The following is a 26,128-nucleotide window of genomic DNA, read 5'->3' as shown; positions in this document are numbered from 1 at the left end:
ATAGATACAGGAGATTTCAGATACTCATGCTTAGAACTAGCCTGATAAATCTGAGGACATCCTGGGAATTGCCAGCTCGTTGGTGGATTATTTCACTAACCAAGTGAATAGTGAGTGGTTAATACTGTGGTGTTGTGGGATGAATTTGAAATTCCCCACACTGCATATCATGCTTATTATCACCTTATACATGAGAAGGGCACCGAAAGTGAGAACAGAATACCTGGCTTCATGACAGAGTTTAGAGATATATGAGAGCAACTGAGGAATCAGTCAAACTAGTGGACACCCACAGGTAGGAACTATTTTACTGATTAAACAGGCTCGGAAGGTCTGTTTAAATCCATTCCTAGCAGACAGCCCCTGGGTGTGTTGCTATCATGGTCTTTGTGCCCTTTGACCTCACCTCTATCTTGTGTACTGCACTGGCACCCTTATACATCACAAGGGTCTGGGTGCGGTGATTTTGAGAGCTGGATGGGCTGAATTCCACAGCTGCCCCCGTAGCTTACATCTGGTGTTCTCCTTTCAGCCCATATCCTTTATTTGTCTTCCAAGAGGTGCTTCCCTTCCAGCGTTTATGGTTTGTGTTCTGTTAATAAGTATTAAGTTATTTAGGTTGCATTGTGTTATGTTGTTGTGTGTAACTGTAAAGATATGAGTATTTAGCTTAGGAGCGATTGGTGGATAGGGTGCAACAGCTCACTATAGCTGTTGGCAAGATAGCCTCTGTAGAAGGGGCCATATGTTTGATGTGCGTTTGAATAATTACAAGGGGGATAAGAGGTGGCAGAGTTTTTTTTTGGTCTGGCTTGACAGCACAGCTATCAAACCAGGTAGTTATGTAGGCATCACTAGAAACAGGTTTTGGCTCCATCCACATGTTGGGAGCCAGGGTAAGTTTTGATTGGGCATCTGTTTTGTGCTTCCACAAAAAAGTACTGGCCTTCATGTAGCTTTGATCATTTCCTTTATTTTGCCTAAGGTAGATCTTTCAGGGGCACACACATGACCTTGGAAAGCTATTAATGTATCTTAGATAACAAGGTAATTATATGTAGCTTTTTCTCTGGCAGCTGAACAAATAGGGGACAGGGGGATATTAACCTACATGGATTTTAAGGTCTGGCTTGACAGTGCAAGTGTCACATAACCTTTTCACCTTCACCAAAATAATTCTATAGTTATTTGCCTCCACAGGACGTACTCGTAATGCTTTGCATTATCATACAACATTCCTTTAAAGTCAATGAATTGGAGCTGAGTTTATTGAATTATAAAGAGAATATTTTCCGGAACTGGGAAACTTTTTAAATCCTATTGTGCTGACTATTCTTTCCTATTCTTGTTATGTTAGGCAAATCAGAGCCGTTTAGAGGGCTTTTGTTGTTCGCATTTCACTCCTATTATGTAGATCTTTTGTTAGTGCTCTTAAACATCATTGCTTTGTAATGTGATGCCGCAGTAGTACGGCTGTTTGTTTGTTTTTCAAAATGTTAATATAAATAGATCAAAGCAAGTGTATTATCATTTTCTCATCAGGTAATACAACAGGATGGGTTTGGCAAGGATTTGTCTGACTGTTCTCTGTTTGATCTTCTGAAATATGATGACTATAACAGTGACAGGCACTTGGCAGTGGAAGAACTCTACAGAGCTTTCCGTAAGTACACAATGTGGTCTATGTTGTCTATTTTCTGTCTATTTGCTTGATACATGTGAGAAAAATGTAAGATCGTGTTTTTGTGGTGTATGATTCTCAGGTGACATGGAGATTTTCAGCAACATTCAGTTTTTTAAATGTATTTGCAAATATGAATGCATAGTCTGTGAAACTGTGCAGCAGCGTTGGCCTGACATTGACCAAAATCAAAAGTGATAGCTTATCAGACCCTTTCAAGATATAACCACAACCTTAGTCCAGCTCATGGCTGGAATATGCCCCACCCCAGACAGTGCTTTTTCGAAGTGTCCTCACGTCATTAAGACGATGTCTCTTTGAGATAGTCTGCACCCCATCTAAGGATAACATTATGCGGAGAGTCTGTACTATATCCTGAGGAAGCCCGTAATCCATCACAACTGTAATGCCATGACTTCCCATACACCCAGTATGTTTAGTTTCTGTAATACAGAGTTGTGAGATTGTTTGTTTCTGGACACTAGCATAGCAATGAGTGGATTTCAAAGTAAATCTTTAAGTGCCAACTTCAATAACCCATCTATCTTCACTAGAGTATTGTAGTTAGTTGAAAGCATTTCAGTGTCCTGGGAAATGGTAGTTTATAGAACTGTTTTCCAGAAAATACCTGGAAAACCCTGTTAAACATGTAAAACTTCATTCTGTGGGTTTAATCATGTTAGTAGTAAGTGTATACTGCATTGTTCAGGAAACTGTTGATTACAATTGTGAAGTGAATATGGCAACTATAGACAGTAATTACCTTTATCGCCCGGAGCCTTAATCATACCCTCTCATCTCAGATCTAACCCAATACAAGCCTGGGTAGGTTTATGCTTATGAACCCGGAGTTGTATATCTAGTGACACCTGAGTCATGGTATTCAGCTAATTGTATTTATTATTTTTCATTTAAAATACTTTTTAGATGGGATCCAGCCACAGGGCAGTAGAATGCTTTGTAGGTAATAAGTGATTTAAGACCACTGTTGTAGAAGGAAGGGGATTCAGTGGACAGTCCAGTCAGGAAAGTAGAGTCTGAAGGACGTGTTTCATGTCTTTCTGGAAAGTATGAAGGTTTAGATTTAGCATAATGTTGTTTGGGATGGAGTTGCACATCTTACAGCTAGACTTGACAATTTCTAGAATTAGGTGGTTATTGGCACTGTTTTTTTCATAGTTCACTCTTGAATTGTACTTTGCGATTCTAGTAAAGAGGCAGAGCAGTGTGACTTTCTTCAGGTGTAATTTACACTATCTCGTATTGACCTTTGCTTCAAGTAGTAGCCCAAGAAGATATTTTAGGATATGAGAAATCTGATTAGATGTCTTTCTTCCTTCAACTAGAGCAGCCACAGGTAGCATAGTGACAAGAATTGTTGTAGTAGATGTTGAAAGTCCTGCTAGTATAGTATTTTCACCATCTAGATGAGTGTGTAAGGAAGATCCGAAGTCCGTAGTAGTGATGATGGCTTTTAGCTTTCTCTGCAGGTGGATCTCATGATATGCTAATTGAGTCATACTGGCTATTTAGAGTGAGGTTTCACCCTGAGAGCCACCAACAGTTATCTACTGATGGTGGAGTTGTCTGTGGAGAATATGTGAAAAATGTAGCCTTCAGATGTTTGCGAGAGAGTGATTGCATCAAGGTTGCTAGCTTGTTGAGGGAAGGCATTATTTTGCTGGATATGTCGGACAATCAAAGGTACAACTGGGCTTCATCAGCATAGTGATGAATGGTAATAGCATTTATTTGAAGAGCTATGGCTAGAGGTTCCATATGTAAGTTGACTATTTGATATGAGGTAATACCTCCTTGCTTCACTGGAAGTGAGGGAGATGCGTAGGAGGAGAGTTTCAACAACTGAACAATGAATGGTTTTCACTAGTTTAATGCTGCTTCTTCTAGTCCTATTTGTGTATTTAGAACACAATGGGGGCCTAATCATGACAGTAGTACTATATCACATATTCATAAACAGCTCTGTGAATTGGACCCTGTTGGAAATGGCCCTTTCTGTAGGCTCACCCCCAAACGTCTTGCCTTTTACGCTCCACGTTTTGTTGTATCTTTTTGTTGGTCTTAGGACACTCTGAACACTTTACCACTGATGACCAGTGCTAAAGTGCATGTGCTTCTTCCCTAAATCATGGTGACATTGGTGTGTACACAATTGACATATTTAATTTACTTATAAGCACCCTTGTAACGTGTTATACCATATACCCAGGACCAGTAAATTAAATGCTACTAGTGGGCCAGCAGCAGTTTTTGGGCCACACACCAGTAGCGTTTCCACCCTGACTCAGGCCTTCCATAGCAGGGCTTGTGTTAGCAATTTACTGCCACTTCTACTTAGCATTTAAAACTACTTATCCAGCTTTTAACTCCCCTTTTATTATGGATAAGTCACCCCTAAGGTAGGCCCTAAGTAACCCTTTGGGAATTCCTTAGTATACATTTAAGCTGTAATTTCAGATGAGAAAGGAGCAGCTTGTCATGTTTCATGTCTTTGGTATGGTAATGATAAAAACTCTTTACTGACAAAGTCAGATTTAACATTACTATTTTAGCAATGCCACTTTTAGAAAGTAGGCATTTTTCTTCTCTTTCTTGTCCGTGCACCTTGAAACCTGTCTCCAATACACATCTGGGGTAGGTGACAGATACACTTTTTGCATTTCCTCTAGACAGTCACAAGGCTGGGTGTGACAGAAAACTAATCTGCATTCATTTGTATTTTGCTAGCCCTTCCTGGGCAGGAAGAGGGTGGGGAAGCTGACACACTTCAATAGGCAGTGTCCTCTGTCTCACGCAAAGGGCTTTTTACCTCCTACTGATGGCCTGGAGCCAGGGCTGGGGTGAAAGGGGGACCTGTTCACTTCAAGGAGTTACTTTGAAGTCAACGCCACTTCACAGGCACATTTAGGTATAAGTACTGGGGCTCCGACCCTACCAAATCTATACACTATTAGACCTTGGAAGAATTCTACTGGACCAAAGACTGCTGTGCTGTAAGGATTGCTACTTTGCCTGGACTGGCTGTTCCAGGAAACTGTTTCTTTGCTTTGCTGAGCTGCTCTGCTGCCTGGTGATCTCTGCCCTGCTGAGGACAAGGACTGGACCCATCTCACTTGAATCCAGAGTGACTCCAAGACCTTGAAGGCTTGTCCACTGTTCTTCTGCAGTCTCAGGGACACTAACGACTGTCTGCAACTCTCCTGATGCTGCTGGACTCTGCCTTCTGTGAGTCCCACCCCTACCCGAGGTGCCCTCGTCAGTCCTAGGCCTTAGAAGTGAAGTGGGTTTTGTAGTTGCTTTCTGTTAAAAACAGATGCATCTTCAGCACTGCACCGGTCAGAACCAATGCATCACCTCTTCCGTGCCAAAACAGAGGCTGTTTGACGACAGCGGATTCACAGCCTGTATGGCCCAATGATGACGCTCTGCATGGCTCGATGACAATGCATTGCAGTCATCTCTATGGAACTTCGGAACTTGACGCTGATGCAGGACCCGACTGCGTGGAAAATATCACCACTTCGCATTTGCTCCTAGACATCAATGCTTGCTCCATCCAAAGTACTTTTTCAGCATGCCCTGAGTGTAGCCGGCCTACCCTCCATCGGGGTCGGACTGAACTTTAGAATTGCACCAGTCCTTCATGACCTCAAGTAACTTTTTGACTGCTAGTGATACCCAAACGCTATTTTTAGTTTAATCTTTAAAAATTAATATCTCGACTTATACTGATTGTATTTTTGTCATTTTGGTTGTGTTCTACTCAGATATATATTATATATTTTTCTATACCTGTCTGGAGTATTTTTGGAAGTGTTTTCATTGTGTTACTGTGTGTGTGTGTGTGTTCCACAAATACTTTACACATTGCCTCTTAATTTCAGCCTGCCTGCTCTGTACCAAGCTACCAGAGGCTGAGCACTGGTTAACTTACCCTGGCCAGGATTGTGGTCCCTACTTTGACAGGGTGCATACATCTGCCAACTAGAGACTCAGGGGCATATTTATACTCTGTTTGCGCACATTCGGCGCAAACACTGCCCCATATTTATACTTTGACGTCAGACGCAGCGGGTGTCAAAGTTCCACCATGTGCGCCATTTTTTAGAAGGGTGAACCAGCCTTGGGTTAATTATATGCAAGGTAGGCGTTCCCTTATAAAAAATTACTTTAAGGCCTGTGCCCCATATTTATACTGTGACATCATTTTGACACACAGGAGGGGGCAGGCCTTAAAAAACAGCGCCCAGCCTGATGGGCGCCGTTTTTTAACACCTGGGTCAGGGCAGGCGTTAAGGGACCCGTGGGCTCAGAAGGAGCCCAGAGGTGCCCTCCCATGCCCCCAGGGACACCCCCTGTCACCATTGCCCACCCCAGGAGGACACCCAAGGATGGAGGGACCCATCTCAGGGAAAGAAAGGTAAGTGCAGGTAGGTATTTTTTTTGTGGCATAGGGGGGCCTGATTTGTGCCCCCCTACATGCCACTATGCCCAATGACCATGCTCAGGGGACATAAGTCCCCTGGGCATGGTCATTGGGCAAGGGGGCATGACTCCTGTCTTTGCTAAGACAGGAGTCATTTCAATGGGGGTTGGGCGTCGAAAAAAATGGCGCAAATCGGGTTGAGGCCAAAATTTTGCCTCAGCCTGACTTGCCCCATTTTTTGATGCCCAAGCTCCATTTTCCCCTACGCCGGCGCTGCCTGGTGTGAGTCATTTTTTTTGACGCACACCAGTCCGCAGCGCCGGCTAACGTCATTCAATAAATACGGCGCCCGCATGGCCCTTAGGAATGGCGTTAAAATTTTTGACGCACAACTGCGTTGGCGCAGTTGTGCGTCAAAAAGTATCAATATGGACCTCAATTTCTAACAGTCCCATAGTTTGGAATTAGACAAATAAGAAAAACGGTTTCGTGTCTGCCAATGTAGTGACATTTAAAACAATGGAAGCCACAAAATTATTAATTTAAGGTCAGTTTATAGATTATTGTGCCAGTTCACAAAGGCATTTTTGAGTTTGTGAAACAATGTGAAGTATATGAAGGAGTATTACTTCTCATACTCATAAATACCTTTTTGAATTAGGCCCACAGTATTTTTGTTAGAAGATGGAGACAGAGACTTGTCATAAAATACTTATGCAGTTCAGTGCCATGGATTTGACTTTACAAAAGGGACAGCACATGCCCTGACACTCATATTTACTAAAAGCAGAGAACCCACAGAAAGGTTCTCATGTGTCTACAAGGTGAGCAGCAGCAGCAGCAGCAGCAGCAGCAGCAGCAGCAACTGTTGTTGATAGATACTTTATTGACAATGGAGGAATGGAGAACTACTCATATTCTGAGGTAGGAAGCACATCCCACTGAACTCACCCTTCGTGGTTTGATGTTATGTCCAATGCCTCCATCAAATGTTAACGGTGTGCTGCCTTCTGAACCCCACCTCTTCATCTACAAGGAGTTTTCTTTTTCAGTCAGTCATCACCGTCTAATGTGCATTTCTTCTGTGATGCAGAGGTTCTCTCTGGAACTAGTCTCTCAGTCACCCAGGTTCATTCAACATGACAAAGCCCTGAAGCCATGCCATTTTGTTCTCTCAGCTGCTCACGCAATGTAGCATCCCGCGTTCATTGTTAAAGCTGTGCAGACCTTCTTGTCCAATGTGATATGCTACCACTCTTGGCATCATAGCCCTATTTCTTGTCTCCTGTGTCCCCAGTACATTGGGACACAGATATTAATAATTTGGTTGAAATGGAGCAGAGCAGGTAAGAGATGCTGCTGTGACATTCTTGGCCAAGTCATGTTACCTACAGACTTGGGGCCTGATCTAGACCCTAGGGATCTTTACTGTATCCATAAGGTTGGCAAAGAGCATTACCTTGACCAACCTGATAGACTGAAGACTGTCATATTTAGCGCTCACCACCTAACCAGCAGTGATATCTGCAAGTTTGGTTCACGGCCACCGTCTTGCAAGAGACTGAGCACCAAACTTTTTGGTTATTCAAAAGAAACTTCCAAAGTGTGAGTTGGTCCCTGAAATGTAAAAAATAAATAATGGCCCCCACTTCTTCAGTGTTTTCTCCCAGAGTATGGGAGGAGTAATTTTTTATTTTTGTTTCGCGTGGCGGACGGAAAAAAATACATTAGACTGTTTCAAATAGGAGAGGAAGTCTCATGTCCTTCATCCGCTACTCTGTCACCTCATTTGAATAAGCTTTCGGATGACACAGCCAGCATGAGTACCTCCATCAGAAAGATAGTTCAACTAAATAGAGCAGGCTGACTGTCGGTTTTTAGGACACAGTTACAATTGTGCAGAGTACTGTGTCTTGCATACTCTAAATTTGGCCCTTCATTTTGAAAGCTTTGACTTTCAGTTGATCAAGAATCTTTTCATCTGTTCATCTGTATAACAGGAGTGAATGAGTGTGTGCTAGCAGTTTTAGAACATTGATATATTTTTACTTGCTTATAATAAAGGTGTTTCTAAGGAAACCTCTATGCCTTGTGTACAGCAAGTTTTTAGGTCTCCTGGTTCTATATCCTAGTGGACCCAGTGAACAATACTGAGTACTTTATCTAGGTATCCACCGCGAACCAAAGTAATACATTTTTACCCGTTTGGTGCATATGTGTGTATTCGCAGGTTATTTATATTTTGTGTGTTTCCGCAGGTTCAAGCAATTTTTTTTAGTCCTTGTTAGAAATGGTGTCTTTGGTTGGCAGTCAGGTTACCCCCTGTCCAAGCAAGGACCCTCCCTCTAGTCAGGGTAAAAGAGAATCACCTTCAGCTAACCCCCGCTCACCCCCTTGGTAGATTGGCACGAGCGGGCAGGCTTAACTTCAGAGTGCTAAGTGTAAAGTATCTGTACCAACACACACAGTAACTTAATAAAAACACTACAAAATGACACAACGCAGGTTTAGAAAAATAGAAAATATTTATCTAAACAAAACATGACCAAAATAACAAAAATCCACAATACATAGGTCAAGTTATCAATTAAAAACCAAAAAGAGTCTTCATGTAGTTTTAAACACAACACTAATATTGTTAGCTTGGAAATGTACCTGGGCTTGCGATGCGTCGATATCTCTCACTAGCAAGACCCTGCGCGTTTCTCCTTCAGTCGGGTTGGTGTGCATTGTTTCTTCTCTCCGCAGGAGAGCGCTGCATCATTCCGAATAGCACTCTTGGGTCCGGGCCAAGAGTGCTAGGGTCCGGGCAAGCCTTGCATCGTTTTTACGCCCAGCGATGTTTGCATCAGAAATCCAGCAGCACGATGGTCTGAAAACCACACAGCGCAGGTTGCGATCTCACCAGCCTCCATCAGCGAGGCTGTGCGTTGTTTCTCCAACCGCGTGCATTAATTTCAGCCGCAAAGCCTGTGGCTCATCGATTTTTCAACCGTGTCTCAGAGTTGCGTCGATCTTTTCCCTGCACGGCGGACTCTGCATGGATTTCTTACTCTTGTTCTGCCAGCTTCTCCTTTCATGGTCCCAGGAACTGGATGGGCACCACTTGGCAGGGTAGGAGTCTCAGCAGAGGCTCCTGGTGCTGGCAGAGAGAAGTCTTTGCTGTCCCTGAGAATTCAACAACAGGAGGCAAGCTCTAATTCAAGCCCTTGGAGAGTTCTTCACAAGCAGGAAGGCACACAAAGTCCAGTCTTTATCCTCTTGCACAGGCAGAAGCAGCAACTGCTGGATAGCTCCACAAAGCACAGTCACAGGCAGGGCAGCTCTTCTTCCTCAGCTCTTAGCTCTTCTCCAGGCAGAGGTTCCTCTTGGTTTCCAGATGGGTTCTAAAGTTTGTGGTTTTGTGTGCCCTTCTTATACCCATTTTGCCCTTTGAAGTAGGCTTACTTCAAAGAAAAGTCTCTCTTGTTTGTCAAATCCTGCCTTGCTCAGGCGAGGCCCCAGACACATACCAGGGGGTTGGAGATTGAATTGTGTGAGGGCAGGCACAGCCTTTCAGGTGTGAGTGACCACTCCTCCCCTCCCTCCTAGCACAGATGGCTCATCAGAATATGCAGGCTACACCCCAGCTCCCTTTGTGTCACTGTCTAGTGAGAGGTGCAACCAGCCCAACTGTCAAACTGACCCAGACAGGGAATCCACATACAGGCAGAGTCACAGAAATGGTTTAAGCAAGAAAATGCTCACTTTCTAAAAGTGGTATTTTCAAACACACAATCTTAAAATCAACTTTACTAAAATATATATTTTTAAATTGTGAGCTCAGAGACCCCAAACTCCATGTCTATCCTCTCCCAAAGGGAATCTACACTTTAATCGTATTTAAAGGCAGCCCCCATGTTAACCTATGAGAGGGATAGGCCTTGCAACAGTTAAACGCAAATTTAGCAGCATTTCGCTGACAGGACAAATAAAACACATTAGTATATGTCCTACCCTAAACATACACTGCACCCTGCCTACAAGACAAGGCTACCTAGGGCCTACCTTAGGGGTGTATTACATGTGAGAAAATTGAAGGTTTAGGCCTGGCAAATGGGTACACTTGCCAAGTTGAATTGGAAGTTTGAAACTGCACACAGACACTCCAGTGGCAGGTCTGAGCCATGTTTACAGAGCTACTATTGTGGGTGGCACAACCAGTGCTGCAGGCCCACTAGTAGCATTTGTTTTACAGGCTCTGGGCAACTCTAGTGCACTGTACTAGGGACTTACCAGTCAACAAGTCAAATATGCCAATCATGGATGAACCAAATACATACACATTTTGTATAGGAGCTGTTGGACTTTTGGCCATACGCATGGTCATCCCTAGTCTTTTTGCCTCCTTCCTCCTGGTTTTTCTGACCTTTCGCTGTTGGCTCTAGGACTCTGAGCACTTTATCACTGCTGACCAGTGCTAAAGTGCAGGTGCTCTCCCATCTAAAGTTGGTATGATTGGCTTATACCTAATTGGCATATTTAATTTACCTATAAGTCCCTTGTACAGTGGTATCTCTATACCCAGGGCCTGTAAATTAAATACTACTAGTGGGCCTGCAGCGCTGCTTGCGCCACCCACTGAAGTAGACTTTCAAACCTGTCTCAGGCCTGTTAGCGCAGGGCCTGTGGGCGCAGTTTTTCTGCCACAGGGACCTGGCATCTAAATTTACTTGCCAGGCCCAGAACTCCCCTTTTACTACATGTAAGTCACCCCTAAAGTACACCCTAGCTAGCCCTATGGGCAGGGTGCCACCTATGTAGAAAGGCAGGACATGTGCCATATTGCATGGCCTGTCCTGGTAGTGACAAACAGCCTAACTTTGTGTCTCACTGCTGTGAGTGCTGTCTTCTCATAGGATTGCATTAGAAATGCCCTGCCTTATGTGTAAGGGGTATTGCCTGATTTATGAGGGGTAGCGTAGGCGTGTTTGGTATGATTGTGATGGTGATAATAAATACTGCTTACTGGTGTGGGTGTATTTTTTATTACTATCACAGAAATGCCACTTCTAGAAAGTGCGCATTTATCTGTGCTTATAATTCTGGTGTTTTGCAGCTTGACTCTAATCCACGTCTGGGCAGAGTGACAGTTGGGGCTTTGTGCATACTTTTCAGACAGCCTGTACACAGGGAGGGTGGAGGTGTCACCAAGGTGCATCTGCATGCTGAATAGTCTTCCTGGGCTGAGAGAAGGGAGAGGCGGGGCACACCTACATTTGTAAAGGCTGTGCCCTGGCCTCACACAATAGGGTCGTTAACCCCCCACTGATGTTTGGAGCCTGTGCTGAAAGGAGAGAGGGGGCACTCCCAGAACCAGTTGTAACTGGCTGGAACCTCCTCTCCCTATCATTGTAAAACACTGTAAAAACAGGACTATAAGTACAAGGGAATTTTCCCCACAATTTGAACATTCTTGGAACTTGAAACTGGACACAGAACGCTGATGAATGGACTCACCAGGAAACCGCCATGGACTGCTGCTGCTGTGCTGACCTGTGACCTGCCTGGTCACTAGGAGGAACTGCAACCAACTGCACCCCTTGTGCTGGCCTGTAGCTGGACCCACCAGCCCTGTACCTTTTCCTTGATTATTGTTCCCAGGGGCGGGGTGCTGTGGCCCCTGACCCCTGCAACGCTCTTTTGAACCTTTGCCCAGAATGCTTTGACAGAGAACAAGGCATTCTTTCAGTTGCTGGGCTGTTGATGTACTATAGCGCTTGGAAAGCGCTTTTCTTTTCCTAAAAGAAATCACCGCCGCAGCCCGGGCTTTGAATTGTGCCCTCGCGCTTCCTGGAGCGCGTCTCTGCTGATTGGAAATCACCGCCGCAGCCGGGTGCTGAAAATATCCCCGAGCGCGAGGTTCGCACTCAGCACTGTGACCCAGGGCACGAAGGAAACCTCCTTTTTATCGTAAGGAGCAAGCGTGCTCCTGTTGGTGCCCCCGGGGCGAGGACTGCTCTTTGGAGTCCCCCCGGGGCACCGGAAGGCCCTGTCTTGGGCCGGAATGCCATAGAAAAGGCGAGAGGAGAGGAGGACGCCTCTCCCTCGCCTGGAGAAGCCTCGGGAGGCTTCGGTAGCCGTCCGTGGGGCGGGAGGAGAGGAGGACGCCGCTCTCCAGCCGGGAGAAGCCTCGGAAGGCTTCGGTTGCCAGGGGGAACGGGCAGCAGCCTCATCGGAGGCTCGCTGCACCCCCAGGTCCCTCGGGGCCCCTGCGAGGGCCAGCCCTGCCGTGAAGGGGTCTCCCTTCCTGAAAGGGCCGACGGAGGCCCCGGGAGACCCCAGGAGTTCGTGGGCCCCGTTCGCAGAGTGGAGGGGGTGCGTGGCGCCCCCCTCCTTATCCACAGGATTTCCCTGACTTGGGTCCCCCCCCTGGAGAGGGCCGGTGGAGGCCCGGGGGGCCCCCAGTGATCACAGGTCCCAGAAGGGGCCTGTCAAGGAGTCAGAGAGGGTGCGTGCCGCCCCTCTCTATCTGCCAGGTTTAGGGAGGCCCCCGTTTTGCGCAGAAGAGCGCCGGGGGCCCCATTGGTTGTTTTAGGCACTGGAAGTGCCTGCTCATCAAAACAGGTACTTGTTAAACGGACCAATAGAATCATAATTTAAGTTCTTGCTACAGACTTTACTAATTGTGATATATTGCCTACCTGTTCTATGATGCTTTTACATATGTGTGCACATGTTCCTTTTATGGGCATGACTTGCTAATATGTTTCCCTAACTTGCCATAGGTTTTCTAATGTTCCTACTATGGGCGTTTTATGATATGCTTATGACAAGTGTTCTAATGTGATAACGTGTTTCCTGACTACTGCTTATGTTGCAGAATACTGAGTAACCTGTGTGTTATGTGTGACTACTGCTAGTTTGCAGAGTAACTAATGTGTAACGTTCTGACAACTGCTAAGGTAGCAGGATAGTACTGTTATGTGATGTTGGTCTGATAATTACGTTGTGTACAATACAGTATATTTTCATATAATCTGGTGTTGTGTTTCCTTTGTGGTGGGGATATTGCGTCACGTGTGTGTGTGTTGTGCAAACGCTTTACACATTGCCTCCGGGTTAAGCCTGACTGCTCGTGCCAAGCTACCAAGGGGGTGAGCAGGGGTTATCTTGGACGTGTAACTCCCTTGCCCTGACTAGAGTGGGTAAGTTCTGCCTGGCTGAGGTGCATACCCTAGCCAACCAGAAACCCCATTTCTAACAGGAGCACTTGCACTTTAGCACTGGTTTCCAGTAGTAAAGTGCACAGAGTAACGAAAACAGCAAAAACAGAGTCCATCACACATCAACAACCTGGGAAACAGAGGCAAAAAGTTAAGGGAGACCACGCCAAGGGTGGAAAGTCTAACAGTCCTTTAGGTAATTAACCAAATTTCCCTATTGCATAAAATATGGAAACAACTATTAGAGATCATTGATAGCAGTCTAAGCCAGTAAAACAAGTGTGTGTGTTCTAGTATAATAGATTCCTATGGATTTATACATTTCACTATGGAAATGGAAACAGTAACTTTTTCATCTTAGCTGGTGAATATTGTGGATCTATCAAGAAGGCCAGATGTTGAAAAATTAGTCACAGTATAACAGATGGATTACAGTGGCCATTTACCAATCAAAATGAATACGTAACTTCTTACTGGATTGTTAATTGTTGTCACGACTGAAATTCTGGGTTTCAAAACAACTTAAAATGCTTTACATAGTTACTGCAAAACATTTTATAATATCCAGTTTCCAATCAGGGACATATAAGGAGAAATTCCTGATGAAAGATAACGATTTTATCTTTAGTGCAGAAGAGACTGAGAGAATAAATTGTGTCTTGGAAGAGCAAATTTACCCAAGCAAAAACTAGAATATTCAGAACATTTCCCTACGGAAAAGCAAAACTAAAAGAGAAGGAGAAAAGGCAATAACAAACAATGCGTTCAGGGAAGTCACTGTCATAAAAAAAGGAACCACTGTGCGATATAGTGTAAAACACTGGGGAAGCAGCCATGAAGTTGGCAGATCTAAAGTTTTTCCAAAAGAATCCAAAGATAGTTGTCTTGTTTAGGTATTTACCTTAGCATGGTATGCGAGATGAGTAGGTCATATGCAAGCAGTTCACAAACAAAGTTAGATCAATCTAATGGTCTTTGTTCAATTATTCACTAGGAAGCGCCTGGTATGTTTGACTTTATTTCAACTGCAAATGTTGTGTTGAATAAATACTTCACACATGTAAATTATTTATATGCATTCCACTCACCTATAAACAACGAATCGTTGTTTTGCTCACTCATGTGTAGCCTACAGGGAAAAGTTTAGTATTCAATTCCCTGAGATAATTGTGTGGTCTTCCTGCGAATATGTCTATACATTAATGACAAACATAATTGGCATTTTTTTAAGAGTGGTTCCAAAAGATATTCATATGATAACATTCTTGATCTAGCAACGTTAAAATATGCTTAACATGTACGGGTGTATTGCTAAACTTAAGCACTTTATCATGTCAAAATAGTCCTGAATTGTACTTGGTTAATTAACACTTTAGTGACCGGAAGTGGTTCATGGTGTTAATCGAACTCGGCCTCAGCAAGCATTACAGATTTTGTTGATGATTCAGTTTGTGCTGTGTTGTAAATGCAGATTGTGGAAGCAAATGGAAGGTTTTGGCAAAAAATAGGACAAGAAAATATATATTGTTGAAAAATGGCCTTCCCTGTAGGGTCACCCCCAAACGTTTTGCCTTCCTCCTCCTCTTTTTCTGACCTCATTTATGCTGGCTTTAGAACTCTGGACTCTTTACCACTGCTAGCCAGTGCTAAAGTGCATGTGGTATCTCCCTGAAAACATGGTAACATTGGCTCACACCCATTTTGACTATTTAATTTACTTATAAGTCCCTAGTAAAGTACACTATATATGCCCAGGGCCTGTAGGTTAAATGCTACTAGTGGGCCTGCAGCACTGATTGTACCACCCACTTAAGCAGCTCCTTAACCTTGTCTCATGCCTGCCATTGCAAGACCTGCACTTTTTACTGCAAGTTCGACTTGGCATTTAAAAGTACTTGCCAAGCCTAAAAGTCCCCTTTTTCCACATATAAGTCACCCCTAAAGTATGCCCTAGGTAACCCACAGGGCAGGGTGCTGTGTAGGCAAAAGGCAGGACATGTACCTGTGTAGTTTACATGTCCTTGTAGTGTAAAACTCCTAAACTCATTTTTACACTGCTGTGAGGCCTGCTCCCTTCATAGACTAACATTGGGGCTGCACTCATATATTGTTTGAGTGGTAGCTGCTGATCTGAAAGGAGTAGGAAGGTCATATTTAGTATTGCTAGAATGGTGATATAAAATCCTGATGACTGGTGAAGTTGGATTTAATATTACTATTTTAGAAATTCCACTTTTAGAAAGTGAGCATTTCTCTGCACTTAAATGTGCCTTACAATCCACTTCTGGCTGGGTTTAGTTGAAAGCGTTCTTGTCCATTCTCTCAGACACAACCCAAACACAGGATACTCAGCCTCACTTGCATACATCTGCATTTTGAATGGGTTGTCCTGGGCCGGGAGGGTTGAGGGCCTGACACTTTCATGTCAAAGGACTGTAGACTGCCCTCCCACAAAGGACTGCCACACCCCCTCCTGGGCCGTGGCAGCACAATTGAACTGAAAGGGGACTTGTGCGCTTCTAAGCCACTCTTTGAAGTCTCCCCCACTTCAAAGGCACATTTGGGTATTTAAACAGGCCTACCAACTCTGACACTTCCTGGAGAAGAGAACCTGAACCAAAAATTGCATGCTGCCAAGACGAACTGCCTGGCTGCCCAAGGACTCACCTGTCTGCTTTCTGTGAAGGACTGCTCCCTTGCTGTCACCCTGCTGCCTTGCTGTTCTCTGGATGTGGTGAGAAGTGTTCTCCAAGGGCTTGGATAGAGCTTGCCTCCTGTTCCCTGAAGCCTCAGGACCAAAAAGACTTCATCTCTACAAGAAGGACTTCTTGTGCCGCAAAAATTGATGCACAGCCTGCCAGAAACGATGCACAGCCTGCACCGTGGTGAAAAATTCACGGCACGCCAAACCAGAACGACGCAGCCCAACTTCACAATGAGAAGATCGACGCAGCGCCAGCATAGCAACCGGAAATTCAATGCAAGGCCCACTGGTCGAAGCACAGCTGAGCCGGAATGACACAGCCTGACTTCCAGAGAGGAACTCACATAGTGCCTGCCATGCGGTAGAAATTTCCACGCTGCGCCCACCGGATTGACGCAGCACCTGTGACTTTGTCCTATCAGTGCCGGAAATCCACACATCATCCCCGAGGTGTCACAAAACCCCGAAATTTGAAGAGGATCCATGACCGAGCGCTGGAAATCGACGCACAGCCATCCCTGCATGAAAATTAAATGACGCATCGCTGTGTGCGGCCTGAGAACGCGATGCACACCCCCTTGTTTTCCACGCATCTTGTCCTCTGCGGTTCTTTGCGAGATTTTGAACACAAACCAGTTACTTTGTGCTTGAAAGAGACATTTATTGCTTTTAAAAGACTAAAGACACTTTATATCACTTTTACAGTGATATCTCAACATATACTTATTGCATTTTAATCGTTTTGACCTGCATCTTATCAGATAAATATTATATATTTTTCTAAACACTGTGTGGTGTATTTCTGTGGTACTATACTGTGTTATTGCATGATTTATTGCACAAATACTTTACACTTTGCCTTCTAAGTTTAGCCTGACTGCTCAGTGCCAAGCTACCAGAGGGTGGGCACATGATAATTTTGATTGTGTGTGACTTACCCTGACTAGAGTGAGGGTCCTTGCTTGGATGGGGGGGTAACCTGACTGCCTGAATAGCCAAACCCTATTTCTAACACATGCCACATTTCAGTCCTTTTTTTCCAACATCCTAGGGATTCTAGAGTTACCCAGAGTTTGTGGGTTCCCCTGAAGGAGACTAAGACATTAGCTACAATACAGCAAAAATTGTGTTTTTTAAAAACAAATGGGAAAAAGGGCTGCAGATGGAGGCTTGTGGTTTTTCCCCTGAAAATGGCATCAACAAAGGGTTTGTGGTGCTAAAATCACCATCTTCCCAGTTTTCAGGAACAGGCAGACTTGAATCAGAGAACTACATTTTTCAACACAATTTTGGCATTTTACTGGTACATACCCCATTTTTACTATTTTTTGTGCTTTCAGCCTCCTTCTAGTTAGTGACAGAAATGGGTGTGAAATCAATGCTGGATCCCGGAAAGCTAAACATTTCTGAAAAATAGACACAGTTCTGAATTCAGCAGGTGGTCATTTGTGTAGATCCTACAAGGTTTTCCTACAGAAAATGGCAGCTGAAATAAAAAAAAATATTGAAATTGAGGTAAAAAAACAGCCATTTTTCTCCACGTTTTACTCTGTAACTTTTTTCTGCGATGTCAGATTTTTTAAAGCAATATAACGTTACGTCTGCTGGACTCTTCTGGTTGTGAGGATATATAGGGATTGTAGGTTCATCAAAAACCCTAGGTACCTAGAACCAATAAATGAGCTGCACCTTGCAATGGGTTTTCATTGTAACCAGGGATACAGCAATTCATTTGGTGAACTATAAAGAGTGAAAAATAGGTATCAAGGAAACCTTTATATTTCCAAAATGCACACAAGATAAGGTGTTGAGAAGCAGTGGTTATTTTCACATCTCTGAATTCTAGGGTCCCCATACTAGCATGTGAATTACAGGGCATTTCTCAAACAAACGTCTTTTTCACACACTGTCTTACATTTGGAAGGAACAAATGTAGAGAAAGACAAGGGACAATAACACTTGTTCTTCTATTCTGTATTCCCCCAAGTTCCCCGTTAAAAATGGTACCTCACTTGTGTGGGTAGGCCTAGTGCCCACGACAGGAAACCCAACATAGACACATCACATTTTCACATTGAAATCTGACCTGTTTTTTGGAAAGTGCATAGCTGTGGATTTTGGCCTCTAGCTCAGCCAGCACCTAGGGAAACCTAGCAGACCGATATATTTTTTAAAACTAGCCACCTAGGGGAATCTAGGATAGGGTGACCTGTGGGGCTCTCACTAGGTTCTGTTATCCAGAATCCTTTGCAAACCTCAAATTTGGCAAAAAACACTTTTCCCTCAGATTTCGGTGCTGCAAAGTTCTGGAATCTGAGAGGAGCCACAAACTTCCTTCCACCCAGCATTCCCCCAAATCTCCCAATAAAAATGGTATCTCACTTGTGCGGGTAGGCCTAGTGCCCGCGACAGGAAACACCCCAAAATGCAAAATGGACACATCAAATTTTCACATTGACAATGACCTGTTTTTTGCAAAGTGCCTAGCTGTGGATTTTGGTCTCTAGCTCAGCTGGTACCTAGGAAAACCTACCAAACCTGTGCATTTTTTAAAACTAGACACCTAGGAAAAGCCCAGGATGGGATAACTTTTGACACTCTCACCAGGTTCTGGTACCCAGAATAATTTGCAAATCTCAACATTTGGCAAAAAACACTTTTTCCTCACATTTCAGTGATAGGAAGTTCTGGAATCTCAAAGTTCCTTCCATCCAGCATTCCCCCAAATCTTGCGCCAAAAATGGTACCTCACTTGTGTGGGTAGGCCTATTGCCTGTGTCAGGAATGGATCACACAATGGTCAATGTTAATCCTTACATGAGGGCAACTGTTGACCTTGGGATGATCCATTCCCGACGCAGGCACAAGGTACAGGCACTCAAGTGTGGTAGCGTTTTTATCAGGACATGTGGATAAACACTGGTTGGTAGGAATTTTGTGGGTCCCAGCATATTCCTGTAGTTTTGTGGAAGAAATGCAAGAACAAATAGAGTTGTATTCAACATTTCACCTTTGCAGGGTATTCTGTGTAAGACAACTTTGGGGAATCCACACAAGTCACACCTTTGTGGAGTACCCAGCGTGTCTAGTTTCCAGAAATGTCTGGGTTTGGTAGTTTTCCCTTTATGGCCACTGAGTATGGGACCAAAAACGCAGGTGCCTACCTTACAAAAACAGGTTGTTTTGTGATAGATAATTGTGATGACTCCACAATACGATTTGGGCGGTGGAATTTGGGGCTGAACTAAGTTGGGGAGCTCTCAAGAGAGCACTCTTTCTCTGCTTGCCGCCACATGCACCTGCTCTCTCGGTTGGGCTAACCCGCTATTGTCCCACTACACAGACTGTGCTTGCGAAGGGACAGCAGGACTGTCCTCATCACCTCCCTCAGAATCACTGGAAGAGGAGTTGTTGGAAAATCACTCCCAGAGTCTGCACCATTGTTCTGTCCCTCAGATGCTGTCTCAGTATCTGCTGTCCTAGTCTCTGATCCTAGGCCAGAGTTGTCCTCTATAACCCGAGTTAGGGCTTGAGCAGCAGTCATCCAACGAGACACCATCTCTGCTATTGGCTAAACTCTCGCTCTAAAACACTACCCTACGTAGACAGTCATAAAATTGCTGGTGGATGTGTGTGTGATGCGTGCAATGGTAAAGGTCATACACCTTACGTTCACTTCTTCCGTCAATCCGCACGTTCTCTCCAGACACTTAAAAAAACAAAAAAAGATACACTATTACTTCACCTTGTCATATACCAATCGTCACAGTCTTTATTTAGCACCTATGATGGCCAGCCACACAATTATTGGTGCTCCAACTCCCATGACCTTCTCCTTGGATTCCCTCACTACCACCAAGCAAAAGTGCAGTTCATCTCTCCATAGCCCCCCTCGCACATACATTTCATTTATTTTATAGCACAGGTAATGGCTGGCTTTACTAATCCACTCAGCTATTTACATAAAATACAGATTTGATTTTTGCAGTAGGCATATACACCTTCTGTGCTACTTTATGGCATCAAAACTGCCACTAGACAAAAGTCAGATAATTTTTAGCAGAAACATAATCACAAGTTACTTAACTTTTTCATTGCTGCCTAAAAGCTACAGATGAAGCGCGTCAGTTGAAGTATGTGCATTGCTTTGAAGATGCAAGTTGCAACTGCAAGAGAACTGTGCAGCCACTAAACAAACCATCTTGTACTACCTGAGGAAGGCGGAAGCTGAAACGTTGTAGTAGAAATATATTTTTGTTCTTTAATGAGATCATCTGTTTGAGTCACTTCTTTCTTGGATATTACATTTTCTTGTGGCTCTTTGTATCCTTTGGGATCCAGATTTTTGCCCTGGCTGGCTGTTGTTTTCTTGTGATCCTGCATCTTCCAGTATATATATATATATATATATATATATGTATATATAGATATATATATATATATGTATATATAGATCACTTTTATATGTGAGTGTGGTTTTTCTGGGGGCCGATCGCAGCCCCCAGGGAAACCACACATGCATTGACAAAAATTATATATATATATATATATATATATATATATATATATATATATATATACATACATATATATATATATATTACCTATCTAAATAGCTATTTATATAGGTATATAGATATGTATATATATATATATATATATATATATATATAGATATATAGATATGTCTATATTAGATCTATATATATATATATATATATATATATATATATATATATATATATATCTATATATATATTTTTTTTTTAATAGCTGTAACCATACAACTATTAAAAACAATTTGCCCCCACAACAGGGTCAGCCCTGCTCACAGGCGACCCCTTGTCAATGTAATTTTTTTAATTTTTTTAAAATGTTCATTATTTTTTAAGCCCTGAGGGGCTCGATCACGCCCCCTCAGAGGTACACTAGCATTTATTTTTTAAAATGTGGCCCGAGGGGTGCTTGTTTTTAGAGGCGTCCGACCCCCCCAAGTGAATTCCCTGGTGTCTAGTGGGGTTCCCTGGCCCTGAATCGCAGCACGGCTGCGATCAAGGGCCAGGAAACTGTTTCAGGAAGGCTTTGTTTGAAAGGGGAGAAACTCCCCTTTCAAACGAGGCCTTCCCAAACGGTGGGGAGCCCCTTTGGGTGAACTGATGTCACAAAGGGGTGGGTGAGACACGGAAGCACTACTGTGTCTCCCTAGGGGTATTTAAATTAAAAAAAATCCTCCTGTGTGACGTACTGGAGGGTTTTTCAAACCCCTCCCTGGTGTCGGCCACTGATCGTGACCCGCACTTTGGAGGTAGTGCGGGCATCGCCAACTGGCCAACTCCAGCACTAAAGAGGTTAAATGAAATAGTAAATGATACGACATGTAGCCAGTGCCAGCCACTAAAGTAGCACTTTCAAGTATGCCTCAGGCCTACCATTGTAGTCTGCAGACGTGGCAACTTATTAACTGCAGGGAACGCTGTCATATATATTTAACGTTAGATACTAGACTGCTCTTGTCTCTTCAGCTGTGGGGACTCACCTGCCATGGCGGATGAGGGGATCGTCTGTTTATCACCCACAAAGAAAATATGGAAGAGGAATCAAAAATGTAAAACAAACCACAGATTAGTGATGTTCTGTTCCAACATCGGTACAGAGGTTCATCTTTAACTTGCTACCCAGGCAGTTAACTCTGTAACTTGCTCTTTTTTAGAGTCAGGCGCAAAGCGCTCCATCCCTGTTGTTATTTCTCTATGGGCTTGTAAGCATGCCCATGTCCTGCACAACAGTTCGGTTGGTTCGTCGGCTTGCCTTGTACAGTTCGCTTGATTTCATTAGTGAAAGGAATGCATTGGTCATGCCTTTTCCGGTATTTAGCCTGCCTCAAGCGCACCGGCCAACTACTGAAAACATACAAGGCTCCATGTTTTCCATATAGTTTCTGGGCTACATTTTCTCTTTAGTTCATAGCCAGCATAACCTCGCTGGGCAGTAGTCGAGCTCTTTGCATGACGTCGACTAGGTTACATGGATAATTGTACTTTTGCTGGTTACATGTATAAGACACTTATCCCGGTTACATGGATAATTGCACTTTTGCTGATATGTTTCACTGCGAGCGAACTTATGTTTCCTTTTGTGTGTTCGCTTTGCACTAATGGTGGCCGTCAGATCACTTATGTGAAACTGTTTTACTTTTCAGTTTATGTGGCAAGAAAGGTCCGGTTAGGAGTCTACAACGCTAATAGCTTTAACTCGAGTAAACACAAGACCCATTGCATTGCAAGTGCTTGTTATATATTGGTGGTATGTGAAGTTGTTCTTTTTTAATCTATTTATTCCTCTCTGGAAATTGTTATGAAAAGACCTCTGACCATACTGGTGTTTCTCTTGGAGGCTGGAAGGGTGGGGTTCAGTTGTGTTACTCGGATCGGTTCAGGGGCTGGTTTTGTTGCAATGCAAAAGTTTTAAAAGCGAGAATTCCTGTAAATTCAGCAGTTTTCAGGCAATAATAATTGTGTCAAGATAACTGTGGTGATTCACGTACACGCCGAAAAAAAATGTGTATCATGTAGATCAAACAATAGTATTTTATGTGCATAGGTCAGTGGGTTACTGCTTTTGTCACAGAGCTCCTTCTATTACTGTGTTAAAATCGTCATCTAGCACAGTGAGCTGAACTGGTGAATGCAAACTGCAAGGTAAAGATTAGGAACGTATGTTTTTTCCCAGTCCTTCATTATCTTAATGTTATTAAAAAGGGTTTGCTTGGGTGGAAATAAATTCTTATTAGTAAAGCCAAACCCTAACCACTGTATTACATTTTGAATCCTGAGTTTGTGCTTCTCCAGACCAAGCACCCTTAAAAAAATGCCCATCAGTATGAATGACATGTCAATCCTACACCTTTTAGTCCCCTTTGACTTATGTAACATTTCCTACACACTAATTTACACACATATGCATTTTTATCTCAGTATGTGTTTATGATGTAAAGTGTTCCATCATCCTACACTGGTATGAGAAATGGTACAAAACAAATAAAAAAACATATGAAAGAGGGGCTATGGAGATATGAGAGGCTCTGTTGGAGGATGATTGTGAGGGAATCATTGAAGGGCTCTAACAAAGATTGTTGTATCCTGGTTCACTGTAAGATCATCATTTATTGTGCTTAAGAAGCTAATATTGAATATAGAATGAAAGTTGTGTTGTATAATGTGCCATTTTTGCCAGTTTTGCCCAACTTTTCTTGGGGAAGAACCCATCCCCCACCCCTCTTGCAGTGGTCAGGCTCAGTCTCTGCGCTTGATCGCTATGCACTGTATGGGGAATTGTCTGACAAAATTTGCTAGGGCTGCTTTAGGTTCTCAGTCTAATTGTGTCACTGACACCTATTAAATAAAATCTGCTTCAGCTGGCATACTTGTGTCTTACAATCTCTTATATATATTTCTGAAAAGCATCCCTCTGTTTCAGACACTAGACAATGTAAAAATTCCACACCATAGTTTTAAAATAAAAGGCCTCATTACGAGTACGGCAGTCGTAAGACCACCATACTTGCAGTGGCAGTCCAACTGTCGCAACCATGGTCGTCCAACCACCAGGAGACTGCAGCCACTGTCAGAATAATGGACCCTAAAGGGTTGGGGATTCTGAAAGTTGTGGACAAGCATGGTGGTGCTGATGTGGTGCTGATGTCAGCACCACCCTGCTGATCACGGCTTTCCTTTCCACCAGCCTTTTCATTGTGAGGTCACCATCAAGAAAAGGCTGGCAGAAAAGCAGGAACAGGGCCACAGGGGGACCCCTGCACTGCCCGTGAACTTGTTGCGGACAGTGCAGGGGCCCTCCATGTCAGCACACTCAGAATGTGCACTGTCTGCCACGGTAGACAGTGCGGCTGTATTGGCCTAGGCTCGCCCTGAGAGCCGAAGCTGATGCTGCCACACTGTTGATACTAAAGAACAAAGAGAGAGGGAGTCCCTCTTACCCCACTGGATCAGGGACAAAAATCGTACTGAAAACAAAATATCCAGCAAGGATAAATATAATACCAAATATCTCAATGAAAACCTCAATTTTTCACTGGAACGTAATTACTTTATTAGAATTAAGTCAATACAGTCATAGTGTCAACACATTACCTATTCTCCTGAAGAATTAATAAACAAGAAATGTGGTGAAAACACAAAACATCTAATTATATACAAATACTACACATAAACAAAGCAAATCAACCGACGATTCCATTAGGGCACCGTAGTCCATAAAAGCTAGGCTGCTTAGCCATCCAGTGGCGAGCAGTCACATTAAAAGGTAGTGACAGTTGTCCAAGGGAAGTATCTTCCAGCAGTGAGTGAAGCCAACACTAGGAATAAATGTCTGATACAATCCAGAAGTTATTAAATCCAATAGTTAAAAAATACCAACAATCACTCCTTTGAAATTATAGTCGACGCGTTTCGGCCTTAACAAATCCGGCCTCCTCAGGACAATGAAAGCAGTGCCTGTATATACAACATATCAGATTACTTAGACAATTGAGGTGCAATACATCTATATACACCCACAGGTGAAGAAAAACCACAACTGTTCACCAAAACACACCACCAATGTGCACATAGAAAAAGTTAATTGAATATTGAAAAGTTAGATGTAAGAGAAAATAAAATATAAATAATAAATTCAAACATTTTTACAAAAGTTTGACTAAACCAACTAGAGAACCCATTTGGTTAATTATAGAGATGTATTTAAAAAAAATGGAATCAATCAAGAGAATGTACTGTGGAAGGATGAAAATAATATACTGAATATAAAACAAGAATCAATAGTGCCACTGTTAGTACAGAAACCATTAGGCGTAAATCATTATAATGCAATATGTAGAAAATACATCAAAAGAAGGCTTAGCAAAAGGGACTAACCTTAAAGCATATGAATGCATAAAATGCAATGGTGCTGTATAAATAATAGCATGGCGCAACACAACTAATGCTGTAACAAACAAAAACTTTGAATAACTTAATATGAAAAAGGATGAAAAATAAGGTGTGCGCTAAAGAGCTCGAGCGCAAAGAACATCAAAGTGCCTACCTTAGCAGGAGCAAAACCAGCCAACACAATTCCTGGTCTGGAGCTTTTCAAAGCGGCGCGCTACTGAGGAGCATGTTTAAATCAACAAACATGCCGTCGGGAAGCTACTTTCGCTATGCGCGATAGTATTAGACATGGAAAAGGTGACTTAACGTGTATCCACAGCAAAGACACTACTGTGCTGTGGGGGCCATTTTGAAATGTCTTACATACATTTTAGTAGACTTAGACAGGAGCACAATAACAGATATCAATGTAACTCACAGACTTTCAAAGGCATTCATTACATCAGGGCACATAAAGGACTTTAAATGCACACAACTTATTTGCATATTATTATTAGACATATGTGAGCCAATCGCAGATCTACACAGAAAACTGATGAATAAATATGGCAAAACTCCTAATTACAGAAAATAAATTAAGAAAAAACAACAATACATAAAAAATACAAAAGCTCATGATAAATACATAGTCTAGAAAAGCCTCTGCAGGTGTTATTAACGGTACAAAAGCCATTAGAGCCTACTAAATTTGTATGTATAGACTCTTTTCACAGCTCTTAATTGCCACAAAAATAGTACGCAAAAGCAACAGAAAACAAACACAGCAGAATTAATAAACAAAATTATATACATGTCTCAAACTAATTACAACTAGCACCATCATCTATCAAGGGGCTATACACATCAAGCAAGTATTAAAGCCCGATTACGACTTAAATAAGGCCCACATTTCTGACAAATCATTTAGGCCCCTCCTGGCTGTCCTGTAGTGAATCCTAGTTTGTTTTAACAGGTTAACAGGAGTTAGCTTAGCCGTAGGCTTGTAAACTCGTGCCCCCGTCACCCAGTGACTTTTAACCTACTTAGCTTGCTCTGGCTTAGTCCATTTAATTATTTATTTCCTTTAAAATGGCTGCCTTGTTTATAGTTAGGCCACTTGTTATGGGTTCTATTATCAGTGTCACTGCGCCAAGGCGTCAAGATCAA

At 43.0% G+C, this 26,128-nt stretch overlaps 1 protein-coding gene across 3 annotated transcripts in view; it reads left to right on the top strand.

Annotated features, from left to right (window-relative positions):
- The window catches only part of FSTL5 (follistatin like 5), a 2,922,734-nt gene that overhangs the window by 1,391,638 nt on the left and 1,504,968 nt on the right, over positions 1-26,128 (top strand). For all 3 annotated transcript variants that reach the window (XR_011205485.1, XM_069243741.1, XM_069243729.1), the window contains exon 6: positions 1,543-1,663. Coding sequence is in view for 2 of the 3 variants with exons in the window: in XM_069243741.1 (XP_069099842.1) it covers positions 1,543-1,663 (121 nt within the window). In the remaining variant the exon portion in view is untranslated. The remainder of the gene's footprint in view (positions 1-1,542; positions 1,664-26,128) is intronic.

Source organism: Pleurodeles waltl, chromosome 1_2, assembly GCF_031143425.1.
Source record: "Pleurodeles waltl isolate 20211129_DDA chromosome 1_2, aPleWal1.hap1.20221129, whole genome shotgun sequence".
In the NCBI taxonomy this organism is placed as follows: domain Eukaryota; kingdom Metazoa; phylum Chordata; class Amphibia; order Caudata; family Salamandridae; genus Pleurodeles; species Pleurodeles waltl.
This window is presented reverse-complemented; position numbering and strand designations above follow the sequence as displayed.